Source organism: Panthera tigris, chromosome C1, assembly GCF_018350195.1.
Source record: "Panthera tigris isolate Pti1 chromosome C1, P.tigris_Pti1_mat1.1, whole genome shotgun sequence".
Classification (NCBI taxonomy): domain Eukaryota; kingdom Metazoa; phylum Chordata; class Mammalia; order Carnivora; family Felidae; genus Panthera; species Panthera tigris.
Window position 1 is genome coordinate 27,526,192 of NC_056667.1, and position 21,625 is coordinate 27,547,816.

Here is a 21,625-nt window from a genome sequence, read left to right on the forward strand (position 1 = left end):
GGCTTTATAGATATAGACATGGATAGATCAAGTGAGGCTTCCCTGAGTGGTGATATAACCCTGACTCTAAAGTCTGTCTTTATTTTCCTATTCCCCTCCCATTTGATCATATAAAGCACTTTTGTGATTCTATAGGAGTCAAAAATAAGCCAAGAATTGATGTGTAAAATTAGTACAGAAATGTGAAAGTAAGGGTTTTCTCCAGAAAATCTTTTTTAAAAAATTCCTGTTTATACTAAGAACATTCTTGATCAGTGACTGTTAGAAATGATACCATGATTAGTAAAATGTAAGCTGACTCTCAGGAGGAAAAAAAATCTCTCTCTCTCCCCCTCTTCCTCCCCACCATATATATCTCAAAGGGAAAAAAATATTTTTTGACTTTTTCCTGCTTTTAAAAATGGTACATTTCAGTTTATAATTTTCCCTGTCGGTCAAAATAATTTTTTTTTTTTTAACTAACATAATGGTCAAAGCTTGTGCTAGTATTACCTACTGCTAGTTGAATTTTATTTTTCTTTACCCAGCAAAGATAGTACTCTAGATTTTTACATTGTACATTAAACCTCAAGAATCTAATGCTCTTAAAGTATGGAGAAGCTAAAGATTTTAATTTGGATTGAAGATAGAAAAATAATAACTTTAATATGGAAGGTTGAGATTTACCAATAGCAAACCCTGTTGAAGTATCAGGTAACAAAGAGTGTGACAAAATTAAGATCCTTGTAATTAATCTGTCCACCCATTGGTCTCCCTTCCTTTTTGAAATCAGTGTCTGAAGCAACCAAAACCTAATGTTGTATCTATGTTAGTGTCTCAGTAAAGCAAAGATGTTCTTCAGGGTAGATGCTGAGTTAAATTGTTAAATCTTTTTTTAAAGCAAGGCGGTTCTTAGAAAGTGCCTTTTCAGAAGATGGTGCTGTAGATTTTTATTTTTCAAATAGCACGAGACTAAAAATTTAAAAGGTAAATTATTTTAGAACTCCAAGAGTGTGACAGTTTCATATAAATAATGTTATTCGTTGTCCTGAATCTGGTCCAAGGAACCAAGTAAAGGTTTCATTCAATAAAATATCTAGGTAAATGCTCACCAAATGTATTTTGCAAGTTTGAAAAATAAATTTTTAATAGAATTAACCCTTTCAGTTCTCAGCTGTGTTGAAGGTAATCTGTAAGGCGCATAAAACAGCAAATCTGCTAAACTTTTTAACAAGAGTATGGGTATAGTAACAAGTGCCCAAAGGGAAAGGTAACTTGCCAGGGAACTATATGTCATAGCTACTTTTTTTTTTTTTTTTCAGTATAGATTGACCCTTCTGTAAATATCTTTTGGCATCCTTTTCTAATTAATATTTGTTAAAGAAGACTGCTTATATATAAAGGAGAGCCAAGTCATCATGGAAATTAGTTTAAGAGAAAAAGTAAGTGACTATAACTCTAACTTTAGGGAAATTTTCTTTTTTAAGCACCAAGAAATATATGATTTCCTCTTTTTTCTACCATGGGGCAACTATGAAATATGATGACAGTGCATCTAAAAGGGCATGACCAGTTAATTAGAAATGCAACATGAAAAATTGGGCTTTGGAGGAAATAAGCAAAATGAACCATTCATACTTACTAGAAACATAGTAATCTACCAGAAAGCAGTTTTCCCCTGGGCTTTTTACTCTCCTAGTAGACAACAGTAAATGATCACCTAACCAGTTCTTGCTTGTGAATTTGGTGAGCATTTCTCCAGAAAAGAATTGACGTAAAACAAAAAACACCACACCTCAGTAACCTTGTATGCTGCATTATGTAACAATGATAGTAAGATTATATCGATTGTTTGGAGTGTACTGTGTCTGTTTGCAAATATACATGCACATTAAACTTTTTCATTTTTTATAATGTCTTAATAGCAATTATGAGTTTATTTTTTTAGTATTAATTTTTCTATTGTGATGTTTATATTTATTGGCAACTTGTGTGCAACTTTTATATTTTGCTTAGATGTTGGTTTTAAGGTATTTTATTTTTATAGATATTTCTAGCTTTTCCTCTTTCTTTGTGATATTAGCAAAGATTAAGATGGAATGTTAATATACCAACCAAAACTACTAATTCCATAAAATCTAGAATTTGGATTTTTACCAATAAACCATTAACACTATTTTCTAACTTAGAATATTTAATGTTGTTTATATAGTGGGCATTAAAGACAGTCTTTAGACAGATTTCTAAATGTGGAGGGGGAGGTGGGGCTTTTCTATGAGTTAGATTTCTTTCCCTTAGGTAGCAAACTAACACTAACAGATTGGATTTATTTTACCTGATCTGCCGTTTTGGGGCAACTTGTCAATTAAATGATTGTTACATTTACATTATTTATTTTACCTGATCTGCCGTTTTGGGGCAACTTGTCAATTAAATGATTGTTACATTAAATGATAGTTACCTTTAACTACATTGAAACTAATTTAAATGGTCACATCACCCAGCATTAGGATTATGATATATTTATAAGCCTGGGAAACAAATAACAAGTGATCCAGAAGTCATTGATAATTGACTTTGAAATGAGATTTCCTTCCCCACCCCCATAATTATATTATATGAAAGATATGCTACCTTGATCTTTTCCCTAGCATACTTTCAAAGCTGATTCAACCCGAGCATCAGTGAAGAAACAGAATTTAAGTGGCTAGGTAGAAAAGCGATAGCAGCAGAGTAATACAGAATTTCAGTTAATTAAAAATCTAAAAAGAGCTTATGAATGCAAATTAATTGGAAGGCAGTGAAAAGTGTTTATTATAGGATATTAATTTCAAACAGTTATGCTCACTCCAGTTTCCTAGTAAATAGATCAAGGTTATTTGTTTTGGCACACTAACTTTTTACAAAACCGTGTGAAAAGAGTGAATTCTCTTAAGCAAGTAAAGTACTTCCATAGTGTTTTTACACTGTGAATTTGTGTGGTAAGCCATTTTTCTGTAGGTAAAAAGTAAACTTTATCCCATCCTCTGAGAATTTAAAACTCAAATTTTAAATTTAAAATTATCAGGGCTTAGTGTATGACATTTTGCTGTACTGTAATCTGTTCTTTCCACTGAGGGAATAAATGAGAAAGTTTCAAGTAATTATAATTGGGGAAATGTTATTTTTATATTATGTAAAATTTCACAATTTAAAGTGAATCAGCGTGTGATTTCATAGAGACATTAGTCGTATCACTTTTTCTGCATTTTTTGCCAGTTACAGTAGTGTTTTTTTTTTTTTTTTTAATTATGTACTATTCTAAGCTACTTCCTTCACCCCCACATCAGGTATTAATTGAAGACTGGTACTCTGATTATAGGAATTTGTTGCTACTAAATAAAAATTAAATATGTTTCAAGCAGTCAAGATATATTTGTGTTGCAAGTATAAGCCACCTCTTAATATTTATTATGCTTTTAATATTAATAGTTTTACTCATTATGTTTCAACATCATCCTAGATTGACAGGCATGTAATTCTTGTAGACCAACATTTTTAAGGCAACCTCAAGTAGAAATAGTCCTTTCTTTCTTTTTTTTTTTTTTTTCCTTCTGAAAACTCATAAGAACCTGACACATAGAGCTTATTTTGCTCTTTTAACTGTTGGCTCTATAAATCAGGGCACCTGGCATCAGTACTGAATTACCACAGTGGAGTTACTTGGTGACTTGTTCCTGGTTTATAGTCCACCTCCTAAGAAAGAAATACTTGTGCAGTAATAGTTAATCCCAAAAAAGAACTGTCTTGAACAGTCCTATTTGAGTAGAAAACAGATGGGTGTGTTGGTCATCAGAACTTTTTTCCTGGTTTTGGTTTTATTATTTCCCAAAATTAACTATAATTTTGTGTTTAAAGTTTAAAGGCAGTGGCCAGATACTAGAGAGGGAGATTACTCTGGTATTTAATGCGTGCAACTTTCCATCCTCATTTACTCCATGCTTTAATTGGAAGGACAAACAAAATTCCTTAATTTGGCCTTTTAATAATATTTTTAAAAACCAAACAAGGAAAGACTTTCTACTGATTGTTGCAGATATGGCCATCCTTACTCTGAGAACCTGTGGAAACAGGAGGTCTTTGTAAAGAAATGCTCTGGTGAGATTGTGAGGTATGTGTAGTGAGATGTGGGAAAGGCTTCTTTGCTGGGATCCTTAGAAACCTTACAGCTGTTGTGGTATCTGCCTTCGTTCTCACAACCATGTTGTAAAAGAGGGACTTGAACTCACAGAAGAGACCTGAAAGAGTTCTCTGTAACCTAAATTTATTTTCTGCTGTTGTCCCAGACCTCAACCTGTATCTCTTCTTGTTAAGTTAGAGAAGTCTTGGAAGTTGCTTCTGAATTATAACAAATTAAGTGAAGTATTTATCCTTAAATGGAGCTATGGCTTGGCTACCAATATGGCTTTTCCCCTTTACTTAGAAAACACCAAGGAAACAAGGTATCCTTTCCTGTAAAGGAAATGTTTTTGGTAGAAGCTTTGGGGAAAACATGGATACATTGTGATGAAGGGAAAGTCTCACCTACCATAGTTCAGCTAGGTTAGTGGATACAATTTAGGCCCAGGTTGCTTAACAAAAGGAAGCTTTGGTTTTGGTAGCTACAGATTTGGATCTCCAGTGGTAATTAATTGCACATATCTCCCTGGTTCACAGAAAGGGAATGTTCTCATATTACTGACAACAACCCTCCAAATGTGCATGTGCTCTTTCTCTAATTCAAAAACCAGGAATAGTAAGCACTAAGAGAAATTTTCTAATAGTTTGTCCCTAAAAGATTCTTCAAATGTTTTTCAGGGGCTTTCTCATTTCTTAGCCCAGGGTGCAACACCTTTCTCCTTTCTAAAAAAAATTTTTTTAATGTTTATTCATTTTTGAGAGAAAGAGACAGAGTGTGCGTGGGGGAGGGGCAGAGAGAGAGGGAGACAGAATCCAAAGCAGGCTCCAGGTTCCGAGCTGTCAGCACAGAGCCTGATGTAGGGCTTGAACTCAAGAACCATGACCTGAGCCAAAGTCAGGTGCTTAACCAACTGAGCCACCCAGGTGCCCCCTTTTCTTCTCTTTAAAAAAGGAAGAAAAGAAAAAGGATTTAAAGGTCATTTCTTACAGAATTCTACTATAAGTAAATAATAGTCTTTAAAATACTTAGGGAAGGAGGATCACACACAAATTATAGCTTGATTGAGAGACTATCTGAGCACTTTTTTTTGTTCGGGTTCCAAGGTTTTTCCTTTTTTTTAGTATATGTGCTGCCGAAGCGAGCACAAGGTTTTTCCTTTAAACATACCATCCTTTGATTTGCTTTAGTGCCATCATTCTGTTTTGTGACATAATTGATGTTTTATGCCATTTATGAATTGTGTAGTTCTTCTCTCCCCACCCTCTCCCATTCTCTCTCTCTCTCTCTCTCTCTCAAAAATAAAGGGGAGGGATAAAGCAAAAAAGGTAATAATGAGAATCATTAGAACGTAACTTCAGTTGACAGATGGGAAGAAACCCTAACTCTGTTCAGTGAAAATTAAGATTGAAAGTGTTATTTAATGCTGCAGATATTATCTCTAGCCATAAATTAATTTTTGCCAACTAGAGAGTGATAAAGTAAACAGGATGTGTATCTGAAATATGTTAAAGCGATAAAAGAAATTATCCTTGAAAGTACTGTTTCAACCTTCAGTAACAGAGATCCCCATATTCTTAAGGCAAATTAATGTAGCTTCTGGTTTTAATGAATCAGCCAGACTGATTTAAACTCTAAAATGCTTGTGATTTTCATTCTGACATGTGTTTTCTTAAATATATAAAAATTATATTGGATGAACACTAGACTGTTCTTTTCCCTTAATGTACATACCATTTACATAGATATCTCTCATATGCCTCTTGATGTGTTCAGAATTCTATATTTTAAAAAAAGCCTTTTTTAACCCAATTCCTAGTCAAGCCTGAGCTATAAAGGAGAAAGTATAAGGTGTTTTCGAATGCAAGAACTTTTTAGAAGATCACAAATGGAAAAAGACTGTTGAAAAATGTGTTGCCTTTTAGAGTAGAAAGGGCTCTAAACATGAGCCAGAGACTTGGAGTTTGGTCAGAGCTCTACCACTAACTTGCTCTGTCCTTAGGCAATTTCCTCAATCTCTCCAGGTCTCCTTTCTCCTTGTAACATAGTAGTGATAATACCTGCCCTCACCTACCTCACAAAGTTGTTAAGAATAGGATAAAGTTTGTGACAGTGCTTGAGTTCTCCAATATTCAGAAGTCCAAGACCATAGAATATTGTTGTATGAAGGGTTCATTTCGTTTGCCTCTATGAGTATCTTTAATAACCATGGATCATTTTATCAAACAGGCATAAGAGAAACTTAGGACTTATCCTGGTATGATATTCACTTACAAACATAATCCTGTTTGTTTCTCCCCTGCCAGATATCCAGGCTAAATTTTTATTTATAATAATCTTGGGCAAAAGCGTAACTTCAAAAACCAAACTCCTTTTAGTGGTGCTATGGCAGCTGCGATTGTATTTTGAATTAGATTAATGTGGTGAAACTATCAGATAATCAGAAATTAACTTTGCCTTTGCTTTCAGGCATTTTTGCTACATGTTGGCATCAGAGGCTGATGTACAACCAGATAGTTATCCCTTTGTTTCTTGTCAGATTTTTGGCACCTTTTTTTGGAGTAGGGGTTAGGTTTTAAGAAAGAAAGTGTGCTTATTTCATTCATCACTTTGCAGTGTTGAACCTTGCTTTCCAATCACCATGTATCTGTAAAAGCTGAATATAGTAAAAGTTTTTTCCTTCATTTTCAGTTCTGAGCATCTGCAGGTGATATCGGGTAGCCTGTAGTTGGTGTCTGACCCAGTTATCTTTACAGATCATTGGTAGAACCTTCACATTTGACAGGCTTACCCATTTTTCTGGACAAAAGGGGCTCCTGTTTCTAGGAAGTAACAAAGGGCACATCATCACAGGTTGTGTAAGCAATTGCTTTTTTTTTTTTTTTTTTTTTCCAACAGACAAGCTTGGTTTTTGTTGTTGTTTTTTGTTTTAAGAAAAAAAGGCTGCATTTTAGGTACACAGGGTATGGGTGCATTCAACACTTATTTTAATCAACAGATGCTGACCTCTCCTGTTGTGGCAGTTGGACTTTTCCAACTCATCACTAACATGGGTGGTATCTATCTTAGTTTTATAGGATAATGAGAGTTACAGGTACTGAAAGTGGAAAGTTGGGGAGATTCAGGCTTGGAAAATGAACAAAAGTCCACCTTGCTGAGTGAGATAGCTAAAAACATTGATATATCAGGAATACTTTTAATTAAGCAATTTTTGCTGTAATGTGTCGCTTTAATATTTCTCTTTAGTTATGGACCCAAAAGTATTACTGTGTCTTGTGAGTAAAGATCATTCTTGTGGACTAGTATATGGATGCATACATAGGCTGTGAGAAGCAATGGTGTGTGTGTGTGTGTGTGTGTGTGTGTGTGTGTGTGTGTGTGTGTGTGTGTGTCTGTGTGTATAAATATTCTATGTTTATAACACTATGTGTATTACTTAAATTTATATAGAAAAAAATAATGTGTTTCTTTAGTGTTTTGGGGACTAAAATTGTAATATAACCATTCCAGTGTAATCTGACGACTCACTCTAGAGAACATTTATATTACACACAAATGCACACCCCTAAAGCATTGCTAACTGCTCCCACTTTAGATAATTGCTGCTTTTTTTAAACCCTAAGTAATGGAGGAGGAAATAGCACTCTTTTTAAAGGGGCTTTTCTGAAAAGTCAAATGTAAATACAAGACATGTGGGGAGGGTGGGACCACCTGCAAATATCCTGCAGATGGACAAATAGCCTTTTAAATTTTACTTTTTAACCATCTTGACCGTGTGTGCCTATTTGTATTGCAGATGTGAACTATTTTTGGGGGTTGATATCAGTATGTTTTGAAACTGAATTATTACATAAAATCAGAGTAACCTCTTTCTCCGTCCTCCTTTTCCACACTAACTATTCTTGCCAAATATTTCTGCTGATACCGAGGTTCAGCATGGTAAAATGATGGACTCTAAAACCTCCTTCCTCATCTTCCCCATCCTGTCTTACACCTGGTCTGGCCTTCTATTTTTTTTTGGCTTTTCATAAGTAAGAACAATTTACTGTAGCGATATAAAGACTGCAGAATTTCAAAATGTTTATCTATAAGCCTTCCTTTGTTAATGTTTGGTTACACAGTAACATCAGTTAAAACAGTGGAGTCTGAGTTTGTAACATTCTTTAGGACTAGATAAGATCTTGAATGATAATGAAACTTGACTGCCACGTTTTATTAACAGGAAAGCGGAGGTGGGAGCAAACTACGATATATATGTGATAAGTGTACAATTAGAAATACCAAATGCCGAATCCTATCACTGTGTACTTGGGGGGCCAGGCTTTTGGATTTGGTTGTCATTTTAATTCCTTGAAGACTATATGTAATTATGCTCGGCAGAAGGCAAATAAAGTTTTTAAACAAAAGTGCTTCTTTTGGTATTTAAAGTTTGGTAGCAAATTTTCTACTTTGAGTTAAGTTACCTTCCCCCCCAAAATTACTAGAAAAACCTTAGGGTTGAGGTTGAGAAGCTTAAAGAGATGCTTTTTAAGCAGTTGTCACTTTAATATTTTATGTTAAAGAAATTGTCATAATTCTTCCTGAGCCAAACTGTCACTAAAATGTCCCGTGACAGAACCACTCCTCTTTTTTCTGGCATTCTGCATATTGGAAGGGTTCTGTGTTGTATTTGTTTTTTAATCCTTAATTTAAAAAAAATTAATGGTTTTAGTGTTGCTTAGCTTCAGTTTGAAGTGTAAATTTCACTAATAATTGCAATAAAAAAGAAAAGCTTTGCTCCAAACTTTTATTGTGTTGGTCATCATTACAGTTCTCCCAGCTTAGGTAAAGGGAGCCGTTGTGATGCAGTGAAAACGATTGAGACTCTAAGAGTCATGAAGTCCTGGGTTAAAACTATGATTGTGTAACACTCTGGACAGGTTGCTTGATGCTTTTAAGTCTCAGTTTCCTCCATTAGAAGAAGATAACAGGGCTCTTGGGACATTAAATAAGATGATCCCTCCGACAATGTGCTCCTTCCTTGGGGCTAACTCACTACTTTGAAACAGTCCAGCTTAAATATGAAATCTTGGGGTCATGAGTTTGAGCCTCATGTTGGGCGTAGAGCTTAAAAAAAAAAAAACAAAAAAACAAAAACGAAAAACCTCGTCCCTTCATAATCTCCACTAAGCCAGTTTATGTCTTCCAGAACATCCCTTCTTGCTCTTATGTCTTCCTCCCAGACTCTGTACAACCCTAACAGTACTCTTTGTTCTTGAAGGACCTTGTTACCAACACTAAAAAAAACTAGTTAGCTTACTAACAAATGCTGATAGGTGATACTGTATGTGTCAGTAGACAAGTTTGACAGTTGAAAAGAATCACTCTACTGGGAATTTTGCCCAGTAACTACACGGGTATAGGAAATTTTTTAAAAATCAGTAATTATAGCCAAATGCATACAGTTAAATGGAACTATGTGTGGCAATGACACAGAGACCATGCTCTGAAAAATCACAGAGGCTCTAATGTAAGACAGGCATAGAAAAGTGGTATGGTTCTCAAAGCACACTTCAGTCGGCCTGCTGCTATGATTGTTTAGGGAGACGTGAACTGGACAGAACAAATAACCAATTATATTAGAGTTCAGGGGCTTGAGCTTTCTTCATAGAAAGGGGTGCTCAGTGCAGTACACTTAAGCATGTGCAGAAATGAGGTGGCAGTCCAAGAGTCCAAGGTGATTTTGCTTTTGGGGGGCCGTGCCTCTTGAACTTTAAGTTCTTGTGGTTTCCATTGTCTGATCACTTGACAGATTCTTCATAATTGCTGAGACTTGCATACCTTGCAGATGCTTCTAGAAAATTAACTAGGTTAATCTGTCAATGCCAGGAAAGGACATGATCATTTTTATGATATTTTATAAGATGTTTTTATCATAAGGGGGACTGAAATCTTTAGTCTTATCTGTAGAAGGAAGATGATTGGATTCCTATCTTCCATCACTTTTGTTACTTCTACAGTATCCACGGTTTACAAAGATCATTGCAACACCTTTACTCAGTAGCCCTTTTCTCGTGCTTGTCTCTACGAAAAGATCTTCCTCTAAGAATAATGCTTGAGTTCAAAATGTGTCTATAATTATAAACAAATCAGACATATTAGAGGCTTAGGATTATGAAGCCTAATATGACACCTGATTCTCAGCTAAAACAAAGTGTAACAGACTTTTGCTAAATGGTTTAGAAATAGCCCAAAAGTATTTGAAACTGCCACATGTACACTATTACTCTGTCTTTACTGTAACATATCTTGCTAAATGGAGTTTGCACATTATCTTGTAAACACCAAGACTGAAAACAACGTAGGAGTCATTTTTTTGATTTTGGGGGGGGGGGGTTTGGTACCCCAGGTTGGGAACATAGGAATAGTTCTGATGCTGCACCAGACAGGATTTCAGTAACCACCATCATTCAGGCATCATTCAAAAATGTCCTTTGTATCTTATACAAATGTAGCATTAAGGCTGTTATTTTTTTAAGATTTTTTTTTTTTAAATAATCTCTGTGCCCAACATAGCGCTTGAACTCACAACCCCGAGATCAAGAATCACATGCTCCATTGACTGAGCCAGCCAGGCACCCCAACAAGGTTGTTTGACCATGTTTATATATTTTGTTTTGTGAGTTTAATTTTTCTAATTTATTTTTGTACTTTCATAGAGATTTTATATTATGAAAGTTGGCCATCTGTGGTATCCTTCTGAATTGTATTTTTAAAAATCTAGTAGGAGGTGCTATCTAACCCTTTAATTACAAAAAGTATGGCTATTGTCTACATTAAGGCCCTTTAGATACTGATTTGGAAATCTGGGGGCGCCTGGGTGGCTCAGTTGGTTGAGCATCTGACTCTTGATTCCTCAGGTCGTGATCCCAGGGTCATGGGATCAGGTCCCACGTCGGGCTCTGTGCTGAGCGTGCAACCTGCTTGGGAGGGATTCTCTTTTCTCTGCCCCTCTCCCCCACTAGCACTTATTCTCTCTCTAAAATAAAAAAGAGAAAGAAAAAACCTGCACAAAAGTGTAACATTTTACTTTGAGTATGGCGAGCTACTTTCCATTCATGTTAACTGAGAGATTTTTTTTTCTTATGCAAGAAGAGTGAGCTCTGAGGATAAGAAGAGAAAATCAAGTGGAGGAAAAAACAAAACAAAAACCTGTTTCAACCTCCAGGGCAAATCAGCAGCAGCTCTGTAGTGGAACCAGTAGTCATTTTTGACTAATGTGCTATGTGAAACTATTAGCCTCACCTAAGTCTCCGCCCTGAGGATCTCAGACAAATGCCAGACCAGCAGAAAAGCAAACTGGAAAAAAGGACGGAGTCAAACGGTTCCCTCTGGAGTAAGTAATAAATGTACAAGCAAAGAAATACCTAAGTGAAAGAGGCCACCTCTTTCCACCCACTCCATGTTTAAAAAAAAAAAAGAAAGATGGGGGGCGCTCCTGTCTGGCTCAGTTGTTAAGAGTATGTGACTCCTGATTCAAGCCCCACGTTGGGCATAGAGCTTACATTTAAAAAAAAAAAAAAAAAAAAAGTAATTTCCTCTGGGACAATGATACCCAACTCTGTTGGCAAATAACTCTTATATAAAACCACAAGATCTTCCACCAGACCTTGGAAGGAGGGTTACTTAATCGTACATAGCCAGACCCAGTCCCAATTTAAAGCAAAACTCTTCTAATGTAACACCAAGTTGTTGCTTGAAAAACATTCCCGCAACCACAGCTGCCACATTCTAAAACAGCGATTTCCAGAGTTTAATTCACTAGTAAACACCTTCAGTCTTTGCTGTCATTTGCCAGGCATGTTGGTAAGCTGCTTAGGACTTCACTTTGATTATCTACGTATGACAACAAAGAAGATGAAAAAAAAAGTCTTCAAATTTGTTCTTTGTTTTTTCTGCTTAAGAGGGGAAGAAAGGCTAAAACAGAACAGCTTTTAAGATGTTCAGTTTGGTTTTCTGCCTATTGGCAACAACTGATATTTTAGCATGCTACTAAATAGGAAAAGATGAATGAAATTATCATTCACCCTGTGAATTATCTTTACATCTATTTTCCTCTTAGATTTAAATTAAATAGCAAACAACCTCAAGTGAACACCAAAATAGGAACTGCTGTTTTGTTAGAGATACGGCCACTTGAAAGAAAAAAATAAGGAAAGATAATTTATGTAAAATCTCTCCAGAGAAAAGGAAGTTAATGATCCTGGAGAAATTATAGTCCAGCATTCAGGTAGTTTATAATGTCTACAAAGATCAAGCAGCATAGTAGCATACCTCAGTAGGAATGGCTTGGGCAAACGTACTAAGTCATACTGTATTTGTGTGTAGGCATTGGAAGCACCTGCCACGGAAAGATACTTGCACTTTGGAAGACAACACACAAAACTGGTTGTGCAGGCAATATAGTTACATTCAGTAGCTATAGGGGTACCTTATCAAGATTTTTTTCAAGTTTATATTTTGAGAGAGAGCGTGAGCAGACGAGGGCAGAGGGAGAGAGAGAATCCCAAGCTGACAGCACAGAGCCTGATATGGGCTTGATCCCACAAACTGTGAGACCATGACCTGAGCTGAAACCAGGAGTCAGACACTTAACCAACTGAGCCACCCAGGGACCCCGAGATGTTATTTTTGTATTAGAATAAGATCACCCAGGGGCGCCTGGGTGGCTCAGTCGGTTAAATGTCCGACTCTTGATTTCGGCTCAGGTCATGATCTCACAGTTTGGTGAGCTCGAGCCCCATGTCAGGCTCTGTGCTGGCAGTGCAGAACCTGGTTAGGATTCTGTCTCTGTCTCTCTCTCTCTCTCTCTGATCCTCCCCACTCATGCTCTCTCAAAAGAAATAAACATTTTTTTTTAAAGAAGCTCAGCTGACCATTAATTCTTTTATTTAAAGTTTATTTTTGAGAGAGAGTGCATGCTCACAAGAGTAGCAGGAGGGGGTGGGCAGAAAGAGATGGGGACAGAGGATCCAAAGCAGGTTCTGTGCTAACAGAGAGCTGGATGCGGGGTTCAAAGTCAGGAACCATGAGATCATGACCTGAGCCAGGTCGGATGCTTAACCAACTGAGCCAGCCAGGCACCCCAATTAAAGTACTTTAAAACATTGTTCTGATTCGATAGAAGTTGTACTCTCTGAGGATTTGAATCATTGGAATTCACTAAATTAGGTAGTCTCTGACATTTACTGGAAGGAGAAAATTGAGTACAGAGAATATACATATTATAGTACTTCACAGATTTTGAGAGAAAATGGCTTGTTGTTACCAAGCCACTTCATGTCTCCTGTGGCTAAATCTCAAATCACTTTTTAAAAAAAAGTTACAAGTTAACAGTCTTCTGCTTCATGGGTTTTTTTTTTTTTTCCACATTAAAAATAATGTCTTCCTTCATTGTCTGTATCTCTAGTATCCTTTAAAACCCATGAGAATGCTGAATGGATACTTAGGTTCTTTAACTTTGAAGAGAAATAGCAGCCAATTGAAGAACACCACAACTAGACATGTGCCAGTCAAGCTCATTTTCTTCCTCTTTATAATATTCATACGTGATGTGGCTGCTTTATCTAAGAGCACCATTCCCAGGGTAATGCACATATTAAATAGGGAAATGATGCATATTTCTGCCAGAAACTGAGAGTAACCCACTGCATGGATATAATGTATAAGACCTGTACGAGGATCCCTTTGAGCATAAGGGGCTCTGTTTATATGTGTCCACCTGAGACTAGATATCATCACAATCACAAAACACAGAGCTTAAAGCTGCCCACAAGATTTTGTTAAAAATAAATTCCCTATTTCATTTCAATAAATGCACAATTCCCTCCCAAAAGAGCCAAAAATAGCCCCTGCTTGGAGGGATCGTGATAATTTGTGGGCTTCCTGACTCTGATGTTGGCCTTTCTTAGTCCTCTCAGCAACCCAGGCAGCCATTTGCTCAGCTGGGATACCCCTTCCCTCCAAATGGTAAATGTCATCTGACGTAAATTTCTTCTTAGCAGAAAAGTGGACACTTAGAAATGACATCAGCTGGGGCAGCTGGAAGGCCTCAGGGCTTTCATCATAATCACATCATCACAAAAAAATCACATCATCACAAAAAAAAAAAAAAATACCTTACTGTTGAATGCACTGGAGTGCTGCCAGGACTGTGTCAAGATCTGAAATTCTTCAGCAGTTTTGCTTATTACACATGATCTAAACTGCAATGGTAAACATCACAATAACAGTGGTTTTTGGTGTTTCTAGTACAAAATGATGGCAGCTGGGTGGCTCAGTTGGTTGTGTCTGACTTTGGCTCAGGTCATTATCTCACAGTCTGTGAGTTCGAGCCCCAAGTTGGGCTCTGTGCTAGCAGCTCAGAGCCTGGAGCCTGCTTTGGATTCTGTCTCTCTCTCTCTCTCTCTCTCTCTCTCTCTCTCTCTCTCTCTCACGCTGTGTCTCTGTCTCTCAAAAATGAATAAACGTTAAAAAAAATTCCAAAATGATAGAACATGGCATCACTCATTCTTAACAGTCCATTTTTCTTGGTCCAATCCATCAGCTGCCTGACCTTTTCTGCTAATACATTCTTCCTTTGGCCAGGATGTACAGGAACCTCATGAGTCATGAACACCAAGGCCACCATCATAGTCAGAGATACATGCCAAAGCTACCACCATTCTGCCATATTTGTTTACTGCGTTCAGTTATAAAATGTTTCAAAACATAAACTAAAATTTCTTCATTTCTTCCAGCAATTTTTCCAAGACCTTTATTTCCCTGTCTTCTTTAACCCTAGTAAAAGAGCAATATCACAAAGTCCCATGCATGTCTGGTTTGTGAGCTATATATTAAGAGTTTAGAAAATACTCTGTGGGGAAAAATATATATATTCCATGGTCAGGAAGTTTGGGAAATGTTCTAGCCTCAGTCTTCCTGGAGCACTCCAGACTCACATTTCTAACTGCCTGCCAGGCAGCGCCTGGATCCACCACAAGCACCCCAAACTTCCAAAAAGCCGACCTCATCTTCCCCTTACCTACCAAACTCCCTTGGTTCTCCCCTCTTTCCTCTGTGGAGGTATTTATCACACCATCCCACCAATCACTGGGGTGTTAAAACTGAGGACTCTTCTGGGACTTCTCTCTTTCCCTCATCTGTCAAACCTGAGCTTGGTGCCCCAGCTCAGGTTTGATAATTGAGGGTGGCTCAGTCGGTTGAGCATCTGACTTTGGCTCAGGTTGTGACCTCACAGTACCTGAGTTTGAGCGCAGGATCAGGCTTGCTACTGTCAGCATGGAGCCTGCTTCAGATCCTCTGTTCCCCGCCCCCCCCCCATCTCTGCACCTCCTCTGCTTACACACTCTCTCTCAAAATAAAAACATCAAACCTGAACTTGGCCTCTGGGGCAGATTGCCTGGGTTTGAATCCAGGCTACTATGTTATGTGACCCTGGGCACGTTCCTCACTTCTCTGTGCCTCAGTTTTCTCGCCTGTAAGACAAACATGGTAATAGCACCCACCTCCTAGGATCATTCAGCACAGTCATCAGAAGAGGACCAGGCCAGCCTATGGGGGAGAGAGAGGGTCCTTACCTCCTTCTCGATTTCCAGAGCCACCACTAGAGGCAGTGTAGAGTTGTAACAGGGAGAAGGTGAACCTGAGTTTCCATCCCTGTCTTTCGCAGTGCCAGTCTCCAGTTGCCTCTGAAAACGGGGATAGTGCCTACCTCCCCTATTAGTTATCAACATTAAATGTCAACATTTCCCAAGGCCTAGAACAGTACTGGCATGGTTGAATTTTTTCCCTTCTCTTTTTAAAAAAATGGTTGGATTTTGGACGTACCTGTGTGGCTCAGTCGATGAAGCAATAGACTTTGGCTCAGGTCATGATCTTATGGTTGGTGAGTCCAAACCCTGCATGCCGGTCTCTGGTGTCAGCGTGGAGCCTGCTTCAGACCTTCTATCCTTGTCTCTCTGTCTCTCCCCCGCCCCCACTCACACGCATGCTCCCTCTCTCAAAAATAAAAATAAACATTAAAAAAAAAAAGGTTGGATTTTTGTAATGTATAGAATTTCGTTTTTGTTATTATTATTATTTTGAGAGATAGAGAGCGAGTGGGGGAGGGACAGAGAGAGAGAGGGAGAAAGAATCCCAAGCAGGCTCTGCACTGTCAGTGCAGAACCTGATATAGGGCTTGAACCCAGAAACAAACCAGGAGATTTGGTTTGAGCTGAAATCAAGAGTTAGGCACTTAACCTACTGAGCCAACCAGGCACCCCTCTAGAATTATTGAATCACTATATTGTACACTTGAAATTAATAGAACACTGTATGTTAACTATACTGGAACTAAAAGACCTAAAACAAGAAAAAAATGGCTGGATTTTGAGCTTTGCTTCTAACACCCCAGTTACCTCCCCATGGATGCGGCCTCTCCAAATACAAGCATCATTCCATCTCTGCCATCAAGCAGATGGATGCACTTACTTCTTGGGCAAGACAGGACCAAATGAATGTGGGTCAATAATGTTGAAAAAAAAAAAAAAAAAAAAAAAAAAAAATATATATATATATATATATATATATATATATATATATATATATATATATATATTTCTGGAAGGTACCTGACGGGGATTGAGCCTGAGCTGGAGATTACTTTTTTTTTATGTACTGTGTGTTTGTGTATGTATGTATATGTATGTGTGTGCGTGTGTGTGTGTGTGTGTGTGTATTCACACACACACACACACACATACTGTAGACATATATAAAATAGGTATATATTTTTACCATGTCGATGCACAACTTTTATCAAAATATAAATGTTTAACGTGTAAATGGAGTAAACGCGATATCGTGATGCCCTCCTCTCGACCCCCCACCCCCGACGCCCGCCGGCCGCCCCAGCCCTGCGGCCCCGCTGTCCTACTCCTCGAGCCTCCCGCCCCTCGGAGCCGCCCCGCGGCGGCCAACCTAACAGCCAGTGTAGGTAAGGCGAGCGCGGAGGGCGGGTGCCTAGCAACCGGGGGCGCCGAACAGAGGCGCTTGGGACGCGAGGCGGAAGTGCGAACAGGGCTGGAGGTGAGAGGACTAGTAGCGGGGCGGTTAGGGGGGGCTCGCACCCAAGCCGAGTTCCCTCCCTGTCCCCCGCCTCCTCCTTTCTCGATGCCTGCTCCTGGGTATTAATTCAAACCAAAGATGAACATACTGGGGGGGGGGGGGGGGGGTGGGGGGCGGGGAGGAGGGCTGGGCTGGGACCTAGACAGACCCCAGCTCCTCCCAATCCGAGCCCTCACACACCCTCCCTTCCACCTCCCACAAAAGGCGGAGGTTGGAGGTGGGACGACCTTATGGGGGGGGAGCCAACCACCCCCCCCCCCGGCCCGCCCCAACTCCCTAATGCCAACCTGTGTCCCCTGCAAAACTAAGTCGTCCTCTCCTTGGATGGAGAACAGGGCTTCTCCTCTTAGAGCCTCAGGGTCCTGGCCCAAAGCTGGGGCGAAAAAACAAAAGAAAGTTCCACACGACTTGGTTGCTGGAAGTAGGGGTGGAATAGATTAAGGGCTATTTTTCCTGCTAACGGCCCTCCCTCCACCAGCCCCACTAAGCACTTGGCAACACACACACACACACACACAAACACACACACACACACACACACACCCCGAAAGATTCCATTGTCCCCTTTCACCATTTTCCAGGACCTGCAGGGTCCAGGAGTTTGTGCCTGTGGATGGATGGATGGGTGGGAGGAAACTTGGTGAATGCCTCCCACAAAGCTAGTAGAGTCAAGGCTGTTCCCAAGCAGGGTTCCTGCAGAAAGGGGGCTGGCACAATAAGGACAGAAACATGTTCTTTGGGCTTTTGATCCAGAACAGGATCTCCTGAGTGGTCTCCTGCAGCCTCATTTTCCCTCTCCAGCAGAGGTGGGTGATTGGAACAGGCCTGGGGTGTTCTGACCCTTCAATCCCAGCACCATGGCCACGCTAAGCGTCAAGCCCAGTCAACGCTTCCAGTTGCCGGACTGGCACACCAACAGCCGCCTGTTGTCCACCAATGCTGAGCGGCAGCGAGATGCTTCGCACCAGATCCGCCAAGAGGCCCGGGTCCTCCGCAATGAGACCAACAACCAGGTTGGAGGCCAGAGCCTAGTTGGGTGGGCAACGGGGAGAGCCCCAATCCCACACCCTCTTTATCTGTCTTTGTCTCTTCCAGACCATTTGGGATGAACATGACAATAGGACTCGACTGGCAGAGAGGATTGATACGGTCAACCGTTGGAAGGAGACGCTGGACAAGTGTCTGACAGATTTAGATGCTGAGATTGATGCCCTAACACAGGCAGGGAGCCAGGGACCCTGCTGCAAAGACCTCCCCACCCTCCTCACTTTGGGATCCATGCACCCGAAGTTATGGGAGTATTGGGCAGCATGTCCATCTGAGTCACCCACTGGCCCCTCTGCTAAAGTGGGGATGAGTGCTGCTTCCCAGTGGATGGCCCCACTAGCGTCCTGTGCCCTCTCCCTTCTAGATGAAAGAATCAACAGAGCAAAACCTGCAGGCCAAGAACCTGCCTCTGGATGTGGCAATTGAGTGCCTGACCCTGCGGGACAGTCGGCGTGACATTGATGTGGTGAAGGATCCTGTGGAGGAAGAGCTGCACAAAGAGGTGGAGGTCATTGATGCCACCAAGAAGGCCCTGCAACAAAAGATTAGCCAGGCCTTCGAGAAGCTCTGGTAAGGGAGCTGTATCATTTCCATGTTCCCTTGCACTTGAAGGCTGTGTGTCTTACGTGTGAAACATGTATTGTGGGTAGTGAGCAACTGGCTCTCAGGCTGCCTCCTGCCCCTGCTGTGCCCCCAGCAGAAACCACTCGCTGATTTTAGCACTCCTTCCACCACCTGAGACACGGTCTCGGAATGCTTCCCGTGACCCGGCTTTAAGCAGCCATTGCCAACTAACTGGGAGCATGAGAGATGAAGCCTATTTTCCACCACCCCCAAGTACCTTCTTGTGAGCCTCAGTGGGTGTGTGAGCCTCAGTGGGTGTAGCTACATACATGAGTCCCCGTGAGTGTGTGCAAGCATGTGGGTGTCACCATTTTGTCTGTAGAAAGCTCCTCCAGCTGTGCTGGTCTATGTCTCTGCTGCAGCAGCTCCACTGTCAGCCCAGCTGGCCCAGCCCTCATGTCCCTTCAGTACAATGGGGGCTATGTTCTGGGACCTTGGGGGGATGGTTCCTGATCGAATCTGGCCCTTCCCCAGCCTCCTGCAGGAAGTCCGACAGCAGCTCAACTCTGACCATCGGGACAAAATGGAGACGTTGGACATTGACAGAGGCTGCCTCTCTCTCAACCTCAAGTCCCCAAACATCTCTCTGAAGGTTAATCCCACGCGTGTTCCCAATGGGTAAGAAGTGTTTCACCCAGTTTCTCCTCCCCACCTCACAGGCCATACTCTTATGACCCCAGTGTCTCCTGCCACCCACAGCTCCTCCAGCCTGCAGCAGTGGGATGACTTCAGCCAGTTCAACAAGGACCGGGCAGAGGCTGAGATGAAAGGAGCGGTAGAGCTGAGGGAGGCCATCGCCCTAACTATTGCCGAGGTGACTGGCCACTCCCCACACCCTGTTCTCCCACAGCTAGTTAGTGGGCCAATTGTTCCTGTTGGCCATGTGGCATGCCATCACCTCACCTGAGCAACTTCCTCAATGGCCATGAGCTTACACCCTCCCCTTGCCCTGCCTCCCCTGTCCTTCAGACCAACAATGAACTTGAAGCCCAGAGGGTTGCAACAGAATTTGCCTTCAGAAAGCGGCTGCGGGAGATGGAGAAAGTATACAGTGAGCTCAGGTGGCAGGAGAAGAATGTGAGCCTTCTCTGTTTAGTCCCTGGGGCCCAGATGTCCTGCTGTGGGATGAGAGCCCACAGGAAGCCCTGGACAGGGTGCACCACGGTGGGTTCAGCTGGTGGAGACCAGTCACTCTGTCCCTGCAGACCTTGGAGGAGATCGCCGAGCTGCAGGAGGACATCCGGCACCTAGAGGAGGACCTGCGCAGAAAGCTACAGAACCTGAAGCTCTGCCATACCCGACTGGAGTCCAGAACTTACCGTCCCAATGTGGAACTCTGCCGGGACCAGGTGCGAGGGCTCCCCAGTGGGGCACGGGGTCCCTGCTAAGGCTTCCTCAGGATCACCCCCCAGCACATGTTTCTGGCGGAGCAGGGGTGCTGGTGCAGGGCAGTACCCAAACTCAAGGAGAGTACACTGATCTGGGCCTCCCAACCCACTCACCTGCCTCTAGGCACAGCATGGCCTCACTGACGAGGTTCACCAATTAGAGGCAACCATTGCTGCCCTGAAGCAGAAGCTGGCACAAGCACAGTAAGTTTGGGGAGTGGGCAGCAGGGGCAGGGAGACACCGCCCACCCACGGGGCCTTTTGTTGCCTTCTGGCTTCCTCGATGTCTTCCTGACTGAGGGCCAGAGAGCTCTGCCCCGGCCTCCCAGGATCATGCAGGAGTGAGGGGTTGTTTGTGCCTCCTCCCTAGGGATGCTCTGGATGCTCTCTACAAGCACCTGGCCAGGCTGCAGGCTGACATCGCCTGCAAGGCCAACTCTATGCTGTTGGACACCAAGTGCATGGACACCCGTCGGAAGCTGACTGTGCCTGCTGAGAAGTTTGTGCCGGAGGTGGACACCTTCAGCCGTACCACAAACCGCACCCTGAGTCCACTCAAAAGCTGCCAGCTGGAGCTGGTGTAGTGTTAGGTGGCTGAGGGATGAGGGGAGGGTCAGATGGGAGATGGAAGGTGGGGGCGGGGGGGGGGGGCGTGGAGAGAATGAATCTAATAAACGTGGTGGTTCTCAGTCCAGATGGTTTTCTGGTGCTGCAGCCAACAGGGAGTGAGAGGCTTCCTGGCCCTCCTGTGTGTGGAAGAGCAAAGCTGAGGAACATCATCCCCCCCCCCCCCCCTCAAGCTCCTTGTTCTCAATCTGATTCCTTCCCTCCTCCCTCCTCAGGGAAGTCCTCTCTGGACTAGGCCAGCATCCCCCGGGCTCTAGCAGCGTGACCGCTCACCAGCTTTGCTCCAGCTGGACCCTTGCCTGCCCTCCTGATGCCCAGGAGAGGCCCGGGGTGGGGTGGGGGTGAGGTGGAGGGGCAGGCCTGGAGCCAAGAGCTGGGACAGCCCTGGGGAGGGCTGGGATTGCTGGGGCCCAGAGCGAGGCTTCCTAAAAGCAGGCCACGGGAGCGGGGTGGGGAGGTGAGGGGTGGAGATAATGGCCTCAAGGACTGCTGTGGTCCGCTGGTCTGGCTCAGGGCCCTCCCCTCAGGGACCCTTTAGTGGCCGTCCCGCCCGTCTGTGACGTTTACGGGATTATGGAGCTAAAAGCGGAGGCCAGGCCCAAACCAGTGATGCCGGACGCCGGAGCCGCGTCTCCGGGCCGCTGGGCGGCGCTGT

General features: G+C 42.0%; 1 protein-coding gene across 6 annotated transcripts; it reads left to right on the top strand.

Annotated features, from left to right (window-relative positions):
* The first annotated feature begins 17,159 nt into the window (after nt 1-17,159).
* Nucleotides 17,160-20,984, top strand: TEKT2 (tektin 2). Of its 6 annotated transcripts, none has more exons than XM_042996477.1 (10): nt 17,160-17,245; nt 18,089-18,297; nt 18,380-18,505; nt 18,696-18,901; nt 19,430-19,573; nt 19,655-19,769; nt 19,925-20,032; nt 20,161-20,304; nt 20,468-20,547; nt 20,714-20,984. In XM_042996477.1, exons 2-10 carry the CDS (start codon nt 18,142-18,144, stop codon nt 20,925-20,927), a joined length of 1,293 nt encoding a protein of 430 aa, XP_042852411.1. In that variant the 5' UTR covers nt 17,160-17,245; nt 18,089-18,141; the 3' UTR covers nt 20,928-20,984. The 6 variants fall into 6 exon arrangements, with proteins under 6 accessions (XP_042852411.1, XP_042852412.1, XP_042852409.1 ...); XM_042996478.1 differs by having other exon boundaries at nt 17,228-17,245; nt 18,086-18,297; XM_042996475.1 differs by having other exon boundaries at nt 17,230-17,245; nt 18,038-18,297.
* Nucleotides 20,985-21,625: the final 641 nt, after the last annotated feature.

Bases quoted from the DNA above. Each gene is read 5' to 3' on its own strand.
- TEKT2 (XM_042996477.1), top strand. From the start codon at position 18,142: ATGGCCACGCTAAGCGTCAAGCCCAGTCAACGCTTCCAGTTGCCGGAC. The intron at 19,770-19,924 runs GTGACTGGCCAC...CCTGTCCTTCAG, and splicing joins TCGCCCTAACTATTGCCGAG to ACCAACAATGAACTTGAAGC. The intron at 20,305-20,467 runs GTGCGAGGGCTC...ACCTGCCTCTAG, and splicing joins TGGAACTCTGCCGGGACCAG to GCACAGCATGGCCTCACTGA.